The 18294-nt window shown below is 40.9% G+C and overlaps 1 protein-coding gene across 25 annotated transcripts in view; it reads right to left on the reverse strand.

The window, feature by feature from the left end:
- RTEL1 (regulator of telomere elongation helicase 1) overlaps positions 1-18294 on the reverse strand; it is a 98982-nt gene that overhangs the window by 63160 nt on the left and 17528 nt on the right. For 24 of the 25 annotated variants that reach the window (XM_065566243.1, XM_065566244.1, XM_065566253.1 and 21 more), the window contains 7 exons: positions 15622-15775; positions 15129-15167; positions 13192-13270; positions 12086-12183; positions 11193-11248; positions 4512-4586; positions 2193-2274 (listed from right to left, as the gene is read on the reverse strand). In XM_065566243.1, coding sequence (XP_065422315.1) covers positions 2193-2274; positions 4512-4586; positions 11193-11248; positions 12086-12183; positions 13192-13270; positions 15129-15167; positions 15622-15775 — 583 coding nt within the window. The remainder of the gene's footprint in view (positions 1-2192; positions 2275-4511; positions 4587-11192; positions 11249-12085; positions 12184-13191; positions 13271-15128; positions 15168-15621; positions 15776-18294) is intronic. The other variant, XM_042847394.2, reaches the window with a different exon arrangement.

Here is an 18294-nt window from a genome sequence, read left to right on the forward strand (position 1 = left end):
TCTCAAGGAAACGTGTTAGCGCTAATCAAGCCAGTGCACTAAAAATAGCAGTGTAACTGCTGCGCAGGAAATGGAGGGACAGGCTAGCTACCCAGAGTACATTTCCATCTGTGATCCTAGGGACGTACTTGTCCGGCTATCCCTCCCACGGCTCATGCTGCTGAGGCTACACTTCTAATTTTAGCTCACTAGCCCTTAAACAAGCTAGTGCGGATATGTTTCCTCGAGCTGGAAATTACATTTTCCAATTTCAGCATGGATGTATCCTTAGAGAGGCCTCCAGACAACCAAATTATTTCCTTCTAGCACTGTGTACCATCTTCCACAGGAAATTTAAATACAGGGACCCTAACATAACTTCTGAGCCTTAATGCTCTAACCAAAGATTGTCAAAAGGTCTGTTTTGTTTGCCCTGATTAACGGATTTTTTTTTTTAAAGGGAGGTTATATCCTCACTAAATCCAACTTGGAGCAGGTTTAGTGGCTTGGGAAAAAGCCTTAAGTTCAGAGAGAAACTTGGCTTCTGAATTCGGTTTCATTCTGCAGCAGGGTTATACTGAGATGGTGCCAGATAACAGATGTAAGGAGCGGAAATAACAACAGTAGAAAACCCTATTTAATCATGAAAGGCTCAACATTTACAGTTAAGGCTGAAGCTCCACCATGGCAGTACCAGGTTGTGCTTAAGTACAGAGGTCTCACAATAGGGTTACCTAATAGAGCATATTGATGCTGTGATGCTGCTAACTGGCATGGGACCTCTAGTAAAATAAACATGGGAGGCTTAATTCGAAAGGGTAATTTTTTCAGGCACATTCCAAGAGCCTGATGATAGGTGCTTAGAATGAGACAACCAGTTACAGCACCGCAGCCGGAACTGAAAGGTTTCTACTAAGATAACAACTCAGAACATTGATAGCTACGTTACCCCTGGAATTAAAAACCCGCAGCTGGCCTGTGCCAACTGACTTGGGCTCAAGCTCAGGGGCTGTTTAACTGCAGTGTAGACATTTGGCTTGGGCTGGAGCCCAGACTAAGACCCTGTGAGGGTCCCAGAATTCAGGCTGCAGCCGAATAACATCTACACTGCAATTTAACAGCCCCTTAGTCTAAATCCACGTCACCTGGCATGTGCCAGCCGGGGAGTTTTAACCGCAGTGTAGACATATTCTATATAAACACTAACTTATTCTTAGAAAGAGTTTTACACAGAAAGAGGCCACGGTGTTGCCTTCTATTTGTTACATCAAAAATGTGTCCGCTCAGTAAGCTTGCAAACCCAGTTCTCTGTGTTTGTGCCCATGCAGAAGATGCCCCTGTAATGTGCTGCCTTTGCCACTTAGAGAAACCACAACTCTACCTGACCTGCTGTTTATAACCAGGCTTTACAAAGGAGGACAATGATTAGAATTCAGAACCTTCAAGACCCATTGAGCAGCAGTTTATGCTACAAAGACAGTTAAAAGGCAAATAACTGCACTGGCTGGCAAAGATTCCAAGGAGCCAATTAACCTCCCACCTGATTGGCTCCTGATGTTAAGTCTTACAAAACTAGTGCTGCAGTCTCAATTAACCTTTTAGTACCAGAAAAGCATGCAACAAAGAAGACTAAAGGCAAGAGGAAAATTTCAATATTTCCCCCCAACCCCCACGGGTACTTTTTCCCCTTAGGGCTAGTCAACACAGTTTTGTATGGGTATAACTATTTCAGTTAAAGGATTGATTTTTTTAAAATAGTTATACCTGTGCAACCTCTAGCAAGAACAGTGCTTTATGCCAGTATAGCTTATTGCCATTCCTATACGGGAACAGGTGTACTGGTATTAAATACCTGTGAAGGGATATAACTGTATCCACTCTAGAGGGGTTATATCAATGTAACTAATTTAATACAGTTAAAGCAATGCAATGTGTGTTCAGGCAAGCCCACAAAGTTCCTTAAGGAGCTACTCTGTTTTGCCTTCCCACCCAGCACAGCCGTTTTGACATTCAAGGAAGACTAGGTGGAGCTTCACGCACAGCCCTGCGATGGCGCTCCCTGTTGAGTGACATGAGACACTGCAGACTGAAATGCTTGCTGTACTAGCATTTTCAACCACTCGGACAGTTTCCAATATTTATTTGATTTAAGTCAGGGAAGGCCTTGTTAACTGGCTTTTGTATTAACCTCCCATCACAGCCCATTCCTGCACCTTCTTTTTTTGTTACTGATGAACTCCATAGGTCTGTCCTCTGCTTTTTTTTCTGATTACTGGTATCCATATGAATGTGCACCTGTGGAAAAAATAGGTACATGACAACATCTTCCCAAAGACTGTTGCAGAAATTAGATACATCTGCACCCCCATAAGCCTAGGTCCAGCCCTGGATAATTGAAGTTCACCAGCAGTTCTTATAATGCTTACAGTGTTTGGCATTTGCCTTTCCTCATTTCTCCTCCCCCCCCCCAAATCCAACAAGTACAGGAACACACCACCGCTCAAATTGCCATTTTGAACCAATTTGTTAGAGCAGGATTTCCTGGGTTGCATAAAGCAAAGGCAAATAATACAATTATTTAGTATGGCACTTGTTACCTCCCATTGGAATGCAGTGTACAGAATTACAAGAAGAAGATTATTAGAAGGAGATGCTGTATATAGGGCAACAAAAATATTAAGTCTTGAGAATAAAATTTCTGAGAGAAAAGACTGGCTTTTCTTCATTTGAGGTGAAAAGTGATCCTATCTCAGATGATTTCAAAATGATGAAAGCAAAGGAAAAAGCCAAAAGAAAATGTTCACATAGGTAAAGAGTTCAAAAACTACAGGACAACCTAAAAATTAGCAGTTTGGAGTTAAGGAGGAACACCAGGAGAATAATTTCAAATGCGGGGTAAACCCATGGAGTAAACTGTCAGGGAAAGTGATTGATGCTAAGAGTATGAATGATGGACATTCTTTCTGGAGAAGGAAAGGATTGGGGGGGGGGTCTGTTAAAAATGCAAGAAGGTAGGGCTAAGATCAGCCAAAAGAGGGCAGGTTTGCTGGGCTAGAATTTCTTTCCCAGCCCTACCATTTTAATGTCATACATTTCTCTACCCAAAGGGGTCTGTAGGACAGAGAATGCAGGTGGGAAAGGGGCCTGGGAGTTGCGTGCTACAATTAAAAAGTAATGCCAGACAACAGGGAGGGAAAGTATTGATGTCTGCAATCCTCAAAGTCTAAAGAAAGGAGATCTATGCTTCTAAGGATCAGACCCTTTCCAAAATACCTTCAAAGCATCTGCCAAGATTAAACACACAATTCAATTTACCAAATGCAGTAGGAACCTGGTTTATACAAACCCCTCGTCCAAAAATACCCATTAGCCAAAATTAAGAGGTGTCGTAACATTTAATATTGCATTGAAAGGTCAGTGTATCCCATTCTCCATTTATTGGAATAAATTACATTCTCTTCTTCCCTTTTGATGGACGGGGTTTTACTGTATTTAGTGTAGGAAAAGAAAAATTAAATAGTGCCATAGTTAATTCAGTTCTTTCTCACGGGAATCAAGTTTAGCACTTCCCAAATGCTATGTAGGACAGTTCATTTCAAACCTTTCCATGCACCATTTCTCACACTGTCTAATTCTTTTGGGGTTAGGGGAAGCTGACACAGTTTTACTGGTGAAGTATGTGTGTCTCTTGGTAGATAAACATGAAGAAAGAGGAGTGTCATGTTTTTAAAGCAAATGCACTTTGATGCATGGACTCCCTATGCTGGAATGAAGAGGATGAAATCCCCTCTAGGCCTTGTGAATAAAAAGGGTGTTCAGAGGACTGTAAGTGGGGCTTCAAAACTTGAGCCACCCAAGAGATTAGTTTAGGAATATATTAAGGCCTAGTCTATACTTAAAAGTTAGTTCAACATAGCTATGGCACTCAGCGATGTAAAAAATTCAGACCCCTAGGCATCGCAGCTGTGCTGACCTAACCCCTGCTTTAGATGCAGCTAGGTTGATGGAAGAATGCTTCTGCTGACCTAGCTACCGTGGCCCGGGGAGGTGGAGTTCCTACCACAATTTTAAAAAACACCCTTCCATCAATGCAGGAAGCATCTGCAGTATGACACTACAGCAGCATAGCTATGGTGCTGCAGCTGTGCCGCTGTAGCACCCATAGTGTAGATATGGCCGAATTCTTAAACAAAAACATGTGGCATCCAAGTTTTCCCATAACTCACAATTGCAGCATCTTCATGCTTCCTAGGTTCTTAGGAGAAATTTAAGAGCTAAAAATCAGATGTTCCCTTCTTCCTGGAACTTGAGCAATGGATTCTAATCTCAAGCAGTACTCGAAGACTTGAAATCCCCTTGGCTCCTGCCTGTAGGATTTATACATCCTCATCTCCTGGAATTCAACAACATACTTTGATGTTACACTGCCCACTCCCACTGATTTCTGCACTGTCTGCTCTTGACTACAACAGCCCATCCACGAAACACCAGAAAGGAAGAGAAAGTGCCAAAACACATCAAGCATCCCATACCTTATAATACTTGGATATTGATTGAACTGGCATGGAGCTGGATGTGCCTTCTGGAGGATCAATGCTAAAAACAATCTAAGAAACAGATGGATAAAGCACAGAAAATTTTAACAGATGCCTCCAGCAAAATCAGTAACGTGTCACAAACAATTATGCAAAATGATTGCTGCTGCAATAACTTTAAAATATATCTTGCAGTATTTGTTTTTTATACTCAGGTGCTGTAATTCTGTTCACAAAAATAGACGCAATGGTGAAAGTATCTTTGACAATCAGGACAAATATGTTTAAATACTAGCAAACCTTTTTAGGTTCCCACATGGACTTCTTCACTGTGAGTTGAAAGTACCGGTGACACTATTAAGTAGAGGGGAAAAGTATTAAAATGTATAATTAGAACCTAAAAGGGTTTGCTAGTATTTAAACAAATTTGTCTTGATTGTCAAAGATACTTTCACCATTATATCTATTTTTACGAACAGAATTACAGCACCAGAGTACATAAAACAAATATTTGCAAGCACAAATGGATAGTTACAGAACTAGTGAGCCATCTGTGTGAACAAATACCAAATTTACGCAAGCAACACAAGTAACAGTGCATGTGTAAAGTGTAGATAATATTTAGTCCTGCATCAGTGCAGGGGACTGGACTAGATGACCTATGGAGGTCCTTTCCAGTCCCACATTTCTATGATTCTATGTTCTACACAATTAAACAGGATTTTGATTAATTTTATGATGAGTAGAAACACTCTAAAAGTACACAAGCTGGCAATGATGCAGGCTACAGCCAAGTTTCTTGAGACATTTAAAAGGCATTAACAGTACACATGAAAATACAGTTCATAGTAAAAGGAAGATGTTTCCCATTATAGTGAAGAAACAATAAAAGCAGCATTCTTGGAAAGCGTAACTGATGAAAATTAACCTTAGTGTGGCCAAAAGGAGTTTTAGCAAATGTCTTTACAAAAAATTTCCCAACAAACAAAAACAAACACATGATAAATTGAAAAGTTATACCCCTGAAAATAGGGTCGTATAACAAGGAAGCTGATTGGGCCACAAGTGGCCAGCAGGTTGAGAACCACTGGTCCAATCTTTGCCATGCAAGAGAAAGGGTTAATACGTTAATTCTGCTCTTTCAAGTGACCTCCGGAGGGGTGTTTTCTGTAATGTTCTTTTGGATGTTTGCTTTCTGGCAGCACAGCTGACCGCAGCAGGACCAGTAAACAATGGCTACTGGGAGGAGGAAAGGCTAATTCCTTTTAGGGTAAGAGAGGAGAATCAATTGGTGGAAGAGGGAGGAAAGATGCTGTGATGAATGAGCTGCCTATTCTGCTGTACGAAACTAGTTACTTTTTCTTAGAAAAATACAGAATAGAAAACAAGATCATCCCTTCCTGTCAAATTCCAACTCTAGAAGAAGGAGGAGAGTTTATTCAGCTGCCAAAGCATGCAATTCTTGATGGAAAAACTAATAAACAGTTATTGGGAAATTCACTATTACCGCTTATCATGTTTCCAAGAATCACCATTGAAGTGAAGTCACATTAACTACTTGAATGCTGCCAAATGTTCCAAGTACAGGTGACAAAATGCATTTCAGGTACATCACTTGGAAACATCAACATTTCAGGTTTAAGAGTGGTAGCTGTGTTAGTCTGTATCAGCAAAAACAAGGAGTCCTTGTGGCACCTTAAAGACTAACAAATTTATTTGGGTATGTAATCAGGCGTGCACTCACCGCTGCGGCCCCTCCTGCTGGTCATCTCGGAAATTAGCTCACCCAGCATCCGGAGCGCCCTCTGCAGGCCAGGTGTCCTGCCTTTCATTGGCCCGTGTCCCTCCCGGATCCCGGTGCCCTTGGCTTGGGTGCTGCTCCCCTGGCAGTACCCCACTCTCTCTCTGGGTCTCCCCACCCAGGGGACCCCCCACCCCTTATTCCACTCAGTTATGGCTACTGCCAGTCACCATCTAGCCGCATGCTCAGGGGCAGACTGCCGTCTATCAGCCAATCATCACAGGCAACAAGGGGTTAGGTCTGGCTGCCTTTACCCACCCTCAGGTTGCCCCTCTGCAACCCCAATACCTATATGGGCCTAGGACCAGGCCCTGCAGCCTGGGGAGTTGCTGGCCTCGGGCTTCCCTGCCCCCAAGGCCTTTCCCCAGCCCTGCCTCACTCTAGGTCCCCGGTGAGTTCACTGCAGCCAGGCCTGTCTCTCTCTCCTGTCAGAGGGAGACTCCTCCGCTTCTGCCTGCCCTGGCCTTCTTATGAGGCTGAGTGGCTCAACTTGGGGCATGGCCCCAGCTGCAGCCACTTCCCCAATCAGCCAGGGTTTTGCTTCTTTACACCGCCCCAGCCCACGGCAGGGCTTTTCCAACCCCTGCAGGGCTGGAGCGGGTGTTCACCCCGCTACAGGGCATAAGCTTTCGTGGGCTAAAACCCACTTCATCAGATGCGTGGAGTGGAAAATACAGTAGAGAGGTGTAAATACACAGCATATGAAAAGATGGGAGTTGCATTACGAAGTAGGGGGTCATATATCACATTGGTAGATGTGCAGGTGAATGCCACACCATCAGTGGCTCATTCACTTGCACATCTACCAATGTGATATATGCCATCATGTGCCAGCAATGCCCCTCTGCCATGTACATTGGCCAAACCGGACAATCTCTAAGCAAAAGAATAAATGGACATAAGTCTGACATCAAGAATTATAACATTCAAAAACCAGTAGGAGAACACTTCAAGCTCCCTGGACATTCAATAACAGACTTAAAAGTGGCAATTCTTCAACAACAAAAACTTCAAAAACAGACTCCAATGAGAAACTGCAGAACTGGAATTAATTTGCAAACTGGACACCACCAAATTAGGCCTGAATAAAGACTGGGAATGGATGGGTCACTACAAAAACTAATTCCCCCCTGCTGATACTCACACCTTCTTGTCAACTGTTTGAAATGGGCCACCTTGATTACGTTGGCCTCATTAGCACTACAGAAGTGATTTCCACCCCCTCTTGTCAACTGTTGAGAATAGCCCACTTCCACCTTAATTGAATTGGCTCGTTAGCACTGACCCCCACTTGGTATGGCAACTCCCACCTTTTCATATTCTGTGTATTTATACCTCCCTACTGTATTTTCCACTCCATGCTTCTGATGAAGTGGGTTTTAGCCCACGAAAGCTTATGCCCAAATAAATGTGTTAGCAACATTGCAGTACAACATCAGGGCTTCAAAGGAATGCAACCATATTCCACTGAGCAAGAAGTTTAAGAGCAAAGTATCTGGTGTAATTATAGGGAATGCTGGAGCCTACAAAATGTAACATTATTCCCAGTAAAGAGGAAAGTAAGTAACAGTCATATAAAGTCTTTGGCAAGAAGGGAGACTGCAGACTGACATATATTGTCCTCCCTAGATTTAAAATATAACTTCTGGTACTGTATACAGACAGAAAATACAGGAGAGGCCATTTGAATTAGAAGGCTATTAACATATTAAGGTGCTTTGGTAATTAAAAAGCACATAAGAAGAGTGGTTTATGCTGTTACCAAACGCAGAGCAGTGCATACAGTTATCCAGTTCCGTTTTCAGATAAAGTGAATTTCACAGAATTTGCTGAATGTTTATTGTCCCCCATGCTACTCCCCCGACAGCTAGCTCTCTCCTATCCCCCTCCTGCCTGTCTTTATTAGTACACCTCTACCCCGATATTACGCGACCCGATATAACATGAATTCAGATATAACGCAGTAAAGCAGTGCTCGGGGGGGAGGGGCTGCGCACTCTGGCGGATCAAAGCAAGTTCAATATAACGTGGTAAGATTTTTTGGCTCCCGAGGATAGCGTTATATTGCGATAGAGGTGCAGTTCTGGCACTTTTGCGCTTCCTACAATTTAGTTTACATTTACAAGCAGCATCTTCTCCCAGAAAAGAGTCTGTGTGGCACATGCTTTCTGAGTAAAAAGAGTGAAAGTTAACTGCTGCGGGGGACTACTAGCCACTAGGAAAAGTTCATAGAGCTACAGTGAATAGAGGGAGTCAGGGGGTCACAACCAACTACAGCAGTCCTCAGGGTCATTGGAGTGGAAGGTGGGAGTAGGCCAATTACTGACTATACAGGGTCACTGGTTTCATTTATTTTTCGTTTAGTTTAAGTGTCATTCATCAATCTGAATTTATTTCTTGCATCTCTATCTGGATGTCCAAATGTTTACACTGAATTTCTCAGTGATTTCTATATATTAAACAATAGAGCAATCAATGAGCAAGAACAAAGCAGCAAGACACGTATACAAATCTTTATAATGATTATCACCACCTCTCTGTGAAAGGCCAGAGGAAAATCTGTTCTGATCCAAAAAGGAAAAGGAAAAGTTGGGAGAGTGCTCAGTCAAATTTCACTATCAGCTTTCAGGGAAAGTTCCAATTAAATTTGACATACGGTGACGCAATCGAGGAGACTGCCCTGAAATCAAAGTCTGGAAACAAAGTGACCCCACCTGAAATGTCAGCAACTGTTCCAAAATGAAAGCATTACAGTTATGCTAGTATTCAGTTTGACCTCTCGGCTCTCCAAACGTCATTGTGTACTTCGTTGATATAGCTCAGAACAAGAGTGTTGGCCAAATTAAGAGGTCAGCTAGGATATGAACTTCAGTTCACCAGTCCATAGTATCCTCTAAGCTCCTTGCAACCACTTCCTTCCTCAAAGGCATATTTATATTTTCTAGTCCTGCAACAGGAGGGAGATTGCGCTAGTGCAGTGTACTTAACCATGTTCTTCTGATGTATTATTGGGCTGCAGCTGTAACACATTGTATAGGTGTCCTATTTTAAAAGTTCCTTACATTCAATAAATAAATCAAAAGAACAAAGTTAAGATGATCTAGATTTTTCCCTCAACTGCAGCTTACTCTTTCATGGGAATATCTCTTCTAATCAAATACTGCTGGCTGAACATGCTATTTGCACAACTCAACGATCCAGCTCCTCCTGGTGGAGGTTAGAAACAACTGAATCATACTTTAATCAGACACCTCTAAAAGGAACTTTATACACCTCTACCCCGATATAATGCTGTCCTCGGGAGCCAAAAAAAATCTTACCACGTTATAGGTGAAACTTGCTTTGATCCGCCGGAGTGCGCAGCTCCGTTGCCCCAGAACACTGCTTTACCGCATCCGAATTTGTGTTATATGGGGTTGCGTTATATCGGGGTAGAGGTGTACATATAGAATCATAGAATATCAGGGTTGGAAGGGACCTCAGGAGGTCATCTAGTCCAACCCCCTGCTCAAAGCAGGACTAATCCCCAGACAGATTTCTGCCCCAGATTCCTAAATAGCCCCCTCAAGGATTGAGCTCACAACCCTGGGTTTAGCAGGCCAATGCTCAAACCACTGAGCTATATATAAGAACAACCGTACTGGGTCAGACCAAAGGTCCATCTAGCCCAGTATCCTGTCTGCCGACAGTGGCCAATGCCAGGTGCCCCAGAGGGAGTGAACCTAACAGGTAATGATCAAGTGATCTCTCTCCTGCCATCCATCTCCACCCTCTGACAAACAGAGGCTAGGGACACCATTCCTTACCCATCCTGGCTAAAGCCATTAATGGACTTAACCTCCATGAATTTATCCAGTTGTCTTTTAAACACTGTCAAAGTCTTAGCCTTCACAACCTCCTCAGGCAAGGAGTTCCACAAGTTGATTGTGCGCTGTGAGAAGAACTTCCTTTTATTTGTTTTAAACCGGATGCCCATTAATTTCATTTGGTGGCCCCTAGTTCTTGTATTATGGGAATAAGTAAATAACTTTTCCTTATCTACTTTCTCCACATCACTCATGATTTTATATACCTCTATCATAGCCCCCCTTAGTCTCTTTTCCAAGCTGAAAAGTCCTAGCCTCTTTAATCTCTCCTCATATGGGACCCGTTCCAAACCTCTAATAATTTTAGTTGCCCTTCTCTGAACTTTTCTAGTGCCAGTATAACATATGAATGTTTAAGATTGCCTCTCCCCATCTCATCATAGTGCAGAGAAATATCAACAGATTTTCACTTTCCCTTATTTCCTACTATGTCAAATATCAGAAGTACACAGCTACTTAACTCTTTTATAGCTGGCTTCTGAATGCCACAAATCAGTTCTGTATTTCCTGTAAATGAACTTTCAGTCCACAAGATGCCAAGCAAGTCTGGTCCTGGAAGTTAAGCAATGAAACTCACAAAGAGGTTTCCTTTAGAGACTATGCTCTGTGCTCAAAAGGAAATTCAGAATAGTGTTGATTTAGATGTTTTTTTAAGTAGATCCTCACCCGTATTCCATATGGCCCACTGATTTACATAGATAGAACCTATTTCTCAATAGAGAAAACTAACCAGAACAGTTATTTTCACACCTTAATGCTTACAGTGAAAGGCATGAAATCTCTGCCGAAACACACTACCAAACTACAAGCCACATGGAGGCAGCTCTGTTTGAGTCTATAGTCAGGTAGAAATTCTTCCCTCAATAGCATGTCAACTCCCATCAATGTTTAAGAGCTAAACAGACACACTTCAAAGAGAAAAAAAAAGACTCCTTTGGTGTCTTTCCACATCCTCCACTACCTTTTCAATCTTTTAGAATTATAATGAATCAGCAGCACAGAATTATTTACCTGAATAATGTCTGAAAGTTTATGTAATCCAGCTGTGTTGGTAAATATCCCAGTACCTACAGAGGACAGTATATTAACTTTTTATGTAGACAAATGCACATATGTATATACACCCATACCTGAGCGTGCACAAACACACATAAATATGCACTGCACACATCCACATCTCACTCACTACCACAATGATTATTAATAAAGTGGCTTAAAAACATCATTGGATAACAAAAAAATAAATGAAACCAGCACATTGCCAGCACAGTTTGGTGTGCAAGAAGAGCATGACTTGATTTCATAGTATTTTGTCCCATCTCCACTGAGAAGCTGTAATGTAAATTAGCTTTCATACCCCTCACATACATTAATAATCAATGACAAAATCTCAATGGAGGTTCTCTAAACTGAGAGGCTGGATACTAGCTGTTTATAAGATATTTCAAAAGGGAACTTTATGCCATTTCCCTTCTAGGAGTAGTAAGGCTTCCTGCCCCTTTACAGGCCCCTGACCACCTCCCACTGAGTATTATTGCCCAGTTAAGAAGGTAGCATATACAGTTCTGCAAACTCGCTTTCCTGATAGCAGTGAAGCACTTTGAGAGATCCTGCAGACTATGCACGTAAACAGGCATTTGAGAATAAACAATTTTCAAATTGTCAGTTTTCCACTTGCTGAAACTATGACAGAGGTGAGTGGGTGGACACTTAACTGCCTTTTCACAAGCCTATGGCACAATTAATGTTGCTCCCATGCAAAGAGAATACAGGAAGAACATTATGTGAATAGCGCTCATTCTCCCTTTCTCATTTATGCCCTCGAAGTATGGAAGCTTCCATTTGCTGTCATCTATAACTTACAGAACTATACATAGTAGCCATGGTGACAGGCTTACACTTACGGCCTGATAGAAATTGTTCAATCTGTTCCAGCGACTCCAGGAGGGAGGTTTTGGTTTGGAATGTGATCTGGGCCTCTGCAAACAGATCAAAGATGTAGCTGCAATTCAAGAACAAAAATACAATTGGACAGACTTTGCAAATAACCCTACATTTAATAACAGCAATACCTTGCCCTTGTAGTTCACTGTATTCCCTTCTCCATAAACAATAAGGGTAAATAAAAGTAGTAACTACTTTGTTACAAGATTAACTGAGATAATGCTGGGATATTTTTTTTTGAAAGCCCAATGACCTTCACCACCACATCATCTGCAATTACTTTTCATGCACACCTTATTACAACACACAATTTCCTTTGGTTTATACACAGTTCTGTAGAGCATGAAATACCTCAACCAGAACATAGTTACACTGGTACCTTAATATGAATCAGTATTTCACAAGCCAGCATTTGTCAGAAACAACTAAAGACCATCATCCAGTTCAACATACCCTATTATTCACCCACACACTCCATGCCAGACCTTCCAAACTTTAACTTACTATTTTTATAGGAGCTGCAGTTTCCAGCTTACAACATGGTTGGACCTTGCCGTTACTAAATAGTGAGAGGCTAAACAGCAAAATCCCAATCACAGTAGGATAATACTGTATTCAAAGCATCATATAATAAACAAACTACTCGCTATTCCTAAAGGCATGGGGTCAACTGATTTAGGGTCACATTTGATAGATTTCATAATTAGTATAATCTGAGGCTGAAATGCTCTTCAGAGTTTAAAAACATAACAAATTACTGAAATACCATGAAAGTAAGCAAGTACAATGGGAAATATTTTTATGGGGACCCACTGAATAACGTTACATAATAAAAGCTGGTTCCCAGAGCAAGAGCACTATTACTAATGTTAACAGCTAGTATACCTATTGCTACTTGCTGTCCCAGAGGCTTCCTAGTTCAGAGCATGGTGTTACTTTCAAATGGAACTTTGAAGGAGAAAGTCACATTGGAGACAGTCTCATTAGGCCAGAAGTCTCTTCTCCTAACAAACAGTCACACTAATGAGGAGGATAATACAATCTCAGAGCACCAATTGGCACCTACCTCCCTTCTTTAGTGACTCCATTTCCATTAGCTGGCAGCTGCACAGCATCAATAGCATTTTCCAGTTGAAGAAGAATTCCTTTAAGGCAATCAAAGGAGAAAATAGTTCAATTTATAGTAAATGAAAAATTCAGAACTCATCTAAATGAGCTCTTTCGAATGGCCTTTGTTACAAAGATAGTCACCTAGTTACTCCCCCTAAACCTAGCTATTATCTTGTTTGTGTAACCAATCTGATACTTTAAAAACTGCTGAAATATAAATTTTAAGTTAATTCAAATGTTTAATTTTTAAAACTTCTAAACATTTATACTGCCTTATAGTTATAGAGCACCTATCATCCAAAAGCCCTTTGTAAGCATTAATTAAGCCTCACAACATCCCTGTGAGATATAATCTATGTAGGAGAGTAGAATATATGTACGTTTGCCTATTTCCTTCCATTTACAAGGGATTCTCACATCTAAGAATTTGCTACTATGCGAGATTTTAATAAATACACAATCTTTCACTCACTTTGACACCTTTGCAAATTTATCTCACTAAGGACCTCTTTAATTCAGTGGTAGGTCACCATTTTGTATAGCTAAGCCTAGGAGATGAGGGTTATGCAACCATGGGAGAAACAAGGTAAGAGAAACAAGGCATAATAATACCTAGCTCTTCTATAGCACTTTTTATCAGTGAATCTCAAAGCACCTTACAAAGGAGGTCAATATCCACATTTTACAGATGGGGAAACTGAGGCATGTGAGGTAACTTGCAGAAGGTAACCCCGCAGGCCAGTGGCAGAGCCAGGAATAGAACTCAGGTCTCTCCAGAGTCTCACTCCAGTGCTCTATCCATTGACCCATACTGCCTGTTCATAACAGTGAACTTCATACTGAGGACATCCAATTACACAGTAAACTGAGATTTTACATGCCACTTTATTCTATGACTCTCTGAACTACCATTGCTGATCTCCTGCTGGCTTATTAGAAGGAAGTATTCTGATTAAGTGAGAGCCCCACGAACAGGCAAAAACAGCAATATGAACAGCTCATCCAAACAGTTGAAATATTGTCTAGGTCATGCTGAGTAATTTCTGTGATTAATTTGAAGCTGTAGGACGGAACTGTGGAACTAAGCATTTGAAAATATTTATTGGCAGCAAGAATATTCAAAATCCCCCATTTAACACAGCCTTGGACCACTTTGGTAATGTATGGGACACTGAAGTTTTCTGGCCTGCTGAGTTTAAAAACTTTATCAGGATTTCCATTGTACTTACTTCCTAACGCCATAACCCAGGATTACAGATCTCAAACTCACCTCGCACTGCCCAGCAACACGAGCAATTAGAAGACAGATCATTGTTGCAGGGGTTACAAATTAACCATTTTTCCTCAAACACTGTGAAAGTGTTCCCAGAATCAAGGTGCTATTGGATCAATTTTCAAAAAGCTGCTCTGTTATTGCCCGCAAAGTTCTTTTCTATTCCAAAATGTATTCTTTTTTTGGTGGGATGAAAAAGGTTATTTAAGGTCAAACTCTCTAGTACAAATTCAGCTGTTGGCTGGCAGAATTGTCGTTGCAGCAGAGTGGTACAACCAATGCTCCACCAAAAGAGAGATGGATTACAAAATTTGGAAAGTCCTTGCAATGGTGAAAATGACTAGCTGTAGGAGGCATTCTTCTCCCAGCTATACAAACCTCTCACCTATGCTGAAAAAGGCTGAATGCTCAAAGGACCAGAACACTTGACAAAATTTCTAAAATAAATAGAAGACCCTCCCCTATGAAGCTTTCAACTATGTGCCTGACAGATGTCAAAGGGTGCCATAGAAAGGCTGCATGAGGTTGATTTACCATAATTTCCCAGAGCACCTTTTTTTCCCTATTGTATCAATAGCAATTTTGTTGAGATAAGTTAACACCACAGAAATGGTACTTACTCTTTATCTTTGCTATATCTTCAAGCTCCATGCTCAGCCCTGTTTGAGAAGAAAAAACAATTCACTCCTAATCGCACAGGGATTAGATGAAGTGTTCAGCATTTGAGGCAACTGTTTCTTAACTTAATCCCAACTTTCTCACAATTTTTCGTTTCTCCAAGAGAGACTATTGTTGCCAACTGCCTTTCTGGATATTACAGTTTTTGAAGGCTATACTCAAGTGTTCATACAACTACATATTTTGTATTCTATTCACTTTTCTCCTCCTTGATTCCTTATCTCATGTTAAAAGGTTTGGCTAAAACTTGATGTGCTTGGTTACCACAGGTTAGGAGAACAGCAACAATATTGGCCAAGTAGAAAGTTTGATCTATCCACCACCCAGATTTGACCTTACAGGGACTGACTAAGGGAAAAAGTTATTTTCCAAATTTGTTGACAAAGCCACCCCCCACATCCCTTGCAAACCATTAGTTCCCAGCTATCAACACACCTGAGCTGGCAAACTCCATATTGAATTCAGCATGGATTTCATTTTGTTGAACTACTTTGGCTTGTTCTTCCAGTACCACATTTATAGCATCCATGGCTGAAGCCAAGTCGTAGGGAGTCAAGTCAAAAGACGACGACTCTTCACACAATTTCTCCTGAAATTCCAAGAAAATACAGAATTTATTGTTATTTGGATTCTGGTATTGCCCTGGGTGTGCTGGGCACTTCAAAGATTGTAAGGTCAGAAGGAACCATTGTGATCATCTAGTCTAACCTCATATACAACAGAGGCCATAATACTTCCCTGAATTAATTCACATTTGAAATAGAGCATAGCTTTCAGAAACACATCCAGTCTAGATTTAAGTTTCCAGTGACAAAGAATCCATCACTACCCCTGGTAAATTGTTCCAATGGTTAATTATACTCACTGTTAAAAACTGCTACTTATTTCCAGTCCTAGGCCATGTCTACACTTACCGATAGATAGGAGCTGCTGTGTCGATTCAGCGGGTCTGCTGAAGATTCGCTAAGTTGATGGCAGAGCACTCTCCCGTTGATTCCGGTACTCCAGCTCCCCGAGAAGAGTAAGTCGGAAGGAGACCATCTCCCATCGACACAGCGCAGGGTAGGCACCATGGTAAGTCGACCTAAGCTACGTTGACTTCAGTTACATTATTTATGTAACTGAAGTAGCATAACTTATGTCGACTTACCGCGGTAGTGTAGACAAGGCCTATATTTGTCTAGCTTCAACTTCCAACCACTGGATCTTGTTATAACTTTGTCTACTAGACTGAAGAAACCTCTATTATCAAATTTCCAGTCCCAATGTATGCACTTATAGGTAACTTTATTCTTCTCTCTAATAACTAAATAGATTAAACTCCCGGAGTCTCTCACTATAAGGCATATTTTCCAACCCTTTAATCATTCTTGTGGCTCTTCTCTGAACTCCAATTTTTCAACATCCTTCCACCTTTCAGAGTCACTGCTTCCCAGGATAGATTCCCCAAACATGAAATTGTGGCCTACATTTTTTGTTCCTAGATGTATCTAGTACTAGGGATGTATAACTTTGCATTTGGCCATATTAAAACAAACATTGTTTGCTTGCACCCAGCTTACCAAATGATCTGAATCACTCTGTATTAGGGACCTGTCTTCTTTATTATTTACAATTCCCTCAAACTTTGTCTCATCTGCAAACTTTATCAGTCATGATTTTGTGTTTTTTTCCAGGTCATTGATAAAAATATGAAATAGCAGAGATCCAAGAATGAATCCCTGCAGGACCCCACTAGAAACCCACATGCCTGATGATGATTCCCTATTTACAATTACATTTTGGGACCTGTCCACTAGTTTTTAAATCATTTTTATGTGTGCTATTTGATTTTGGATAATTAAGTTCTTAATCAAAATGTTCTGTGTTACCAAGTTAAATGCCTTACAGAAGTCTAAATATATTACATCACTTCTATTACCAATTTGTAATCTCATCAAAGAAAGGTACCAGGTTAGTTTGAGAAGATCTATTTTCCATAGACCCATGCTGATTGGCAGTAATTATATTACCCTCCTTTAATTCTTTATTGAGTCCTGTATCAGCCTTTCTATTACTTTGCCTGGGACTGATAACAGGCCTATAATTACCCGGTCATCATTTTCATACTTTCTAAATATTAGCACAACATTAGTTTTCTTCCAGTCTTCTGAAACTTCCCCAGTGTTCCAAGAGTTATTGAAAATCAACATTAATGATCCCACAGAGCTCCGCAGTCAGCTCCTTTAAAACACCTGAATGCAATTCCTCTGTACTTCTCTAATACTGAATTCCCCTATGTGGGATGCAACACGTTTTGAATTAGCAAATTGTCATCTATAATATTTACAAGTTCTGAGGACATTTTAGTACTGGCTGCACAGGAACCCCAGCATGTCATTCAGATTTAAATCCTCCATGATAATGCAATTTTTTCCTATGCATTATAGTTAGGCACTCGAGGAGATGGTCATCCTATTCCTTAGGGTGATAGGGTGGTCTGCAGCAGACCCCAATTAGTACTAGGGATGTAAAATTGTAAATGGTTAACTGGTAAGCATTAGTCTTACCGTTAACCCCCAGCCCTGGGCTGGCCAGAGCAGCCCCAGTCCCTCTCCCTTTAATCGATTAACTGGTTAAACAATGTAATTTTAATCATTTAAATGGTTAACTTTTTAAACTATATTTACATCCCTAATTAGTACCCCATCTTGTGCTATATCTGTTAGGACACTGATACGTAAGCATTCAAGACAATTTGCTTCTGACTTGTCAGTGACTCAAACACAATGCCATTTCTGACACCATACCACTACTCTTCCCCTTTTGCCCACTCAAACCTTTTAAATAGCTTAAAGCCACTGACGTAGCATTCCAATCATGCAAACCATCCCACCCAGTTCCAGTAGTACCTGGAGTTGAATTTATGCTCAAATAAGCAATTCCAATTCCTCTTGTTTACTACACAGGCTCCTAACATTGGTGTATAGACAAATAAAGAATTTCTTCGGTTCACATCTCTTGGTACTTTGATTAATTTTGTTCTCAACATCATGGTTTGTTGTAACTGAGTGCTTACTTCTCCCTTTTCACCATCTCGTTTGTTGCTAGTTTAATGCCCTCCCTGTC

Source organism: Chrysemys picta, chromosome 13, assembly GCF_011386835.1.
Source record: "Chrysemys picta bellii isolate R12L10 chromosome 13, ASM1138683v2, whole genome shotgun sequence".
Classification (NCBI taxonomy): domain Eukaryota; kingdom Metazoa; phylum Chordata; order Testudines; family Emydidae; genus Chrysemys; species Chrysemys picta.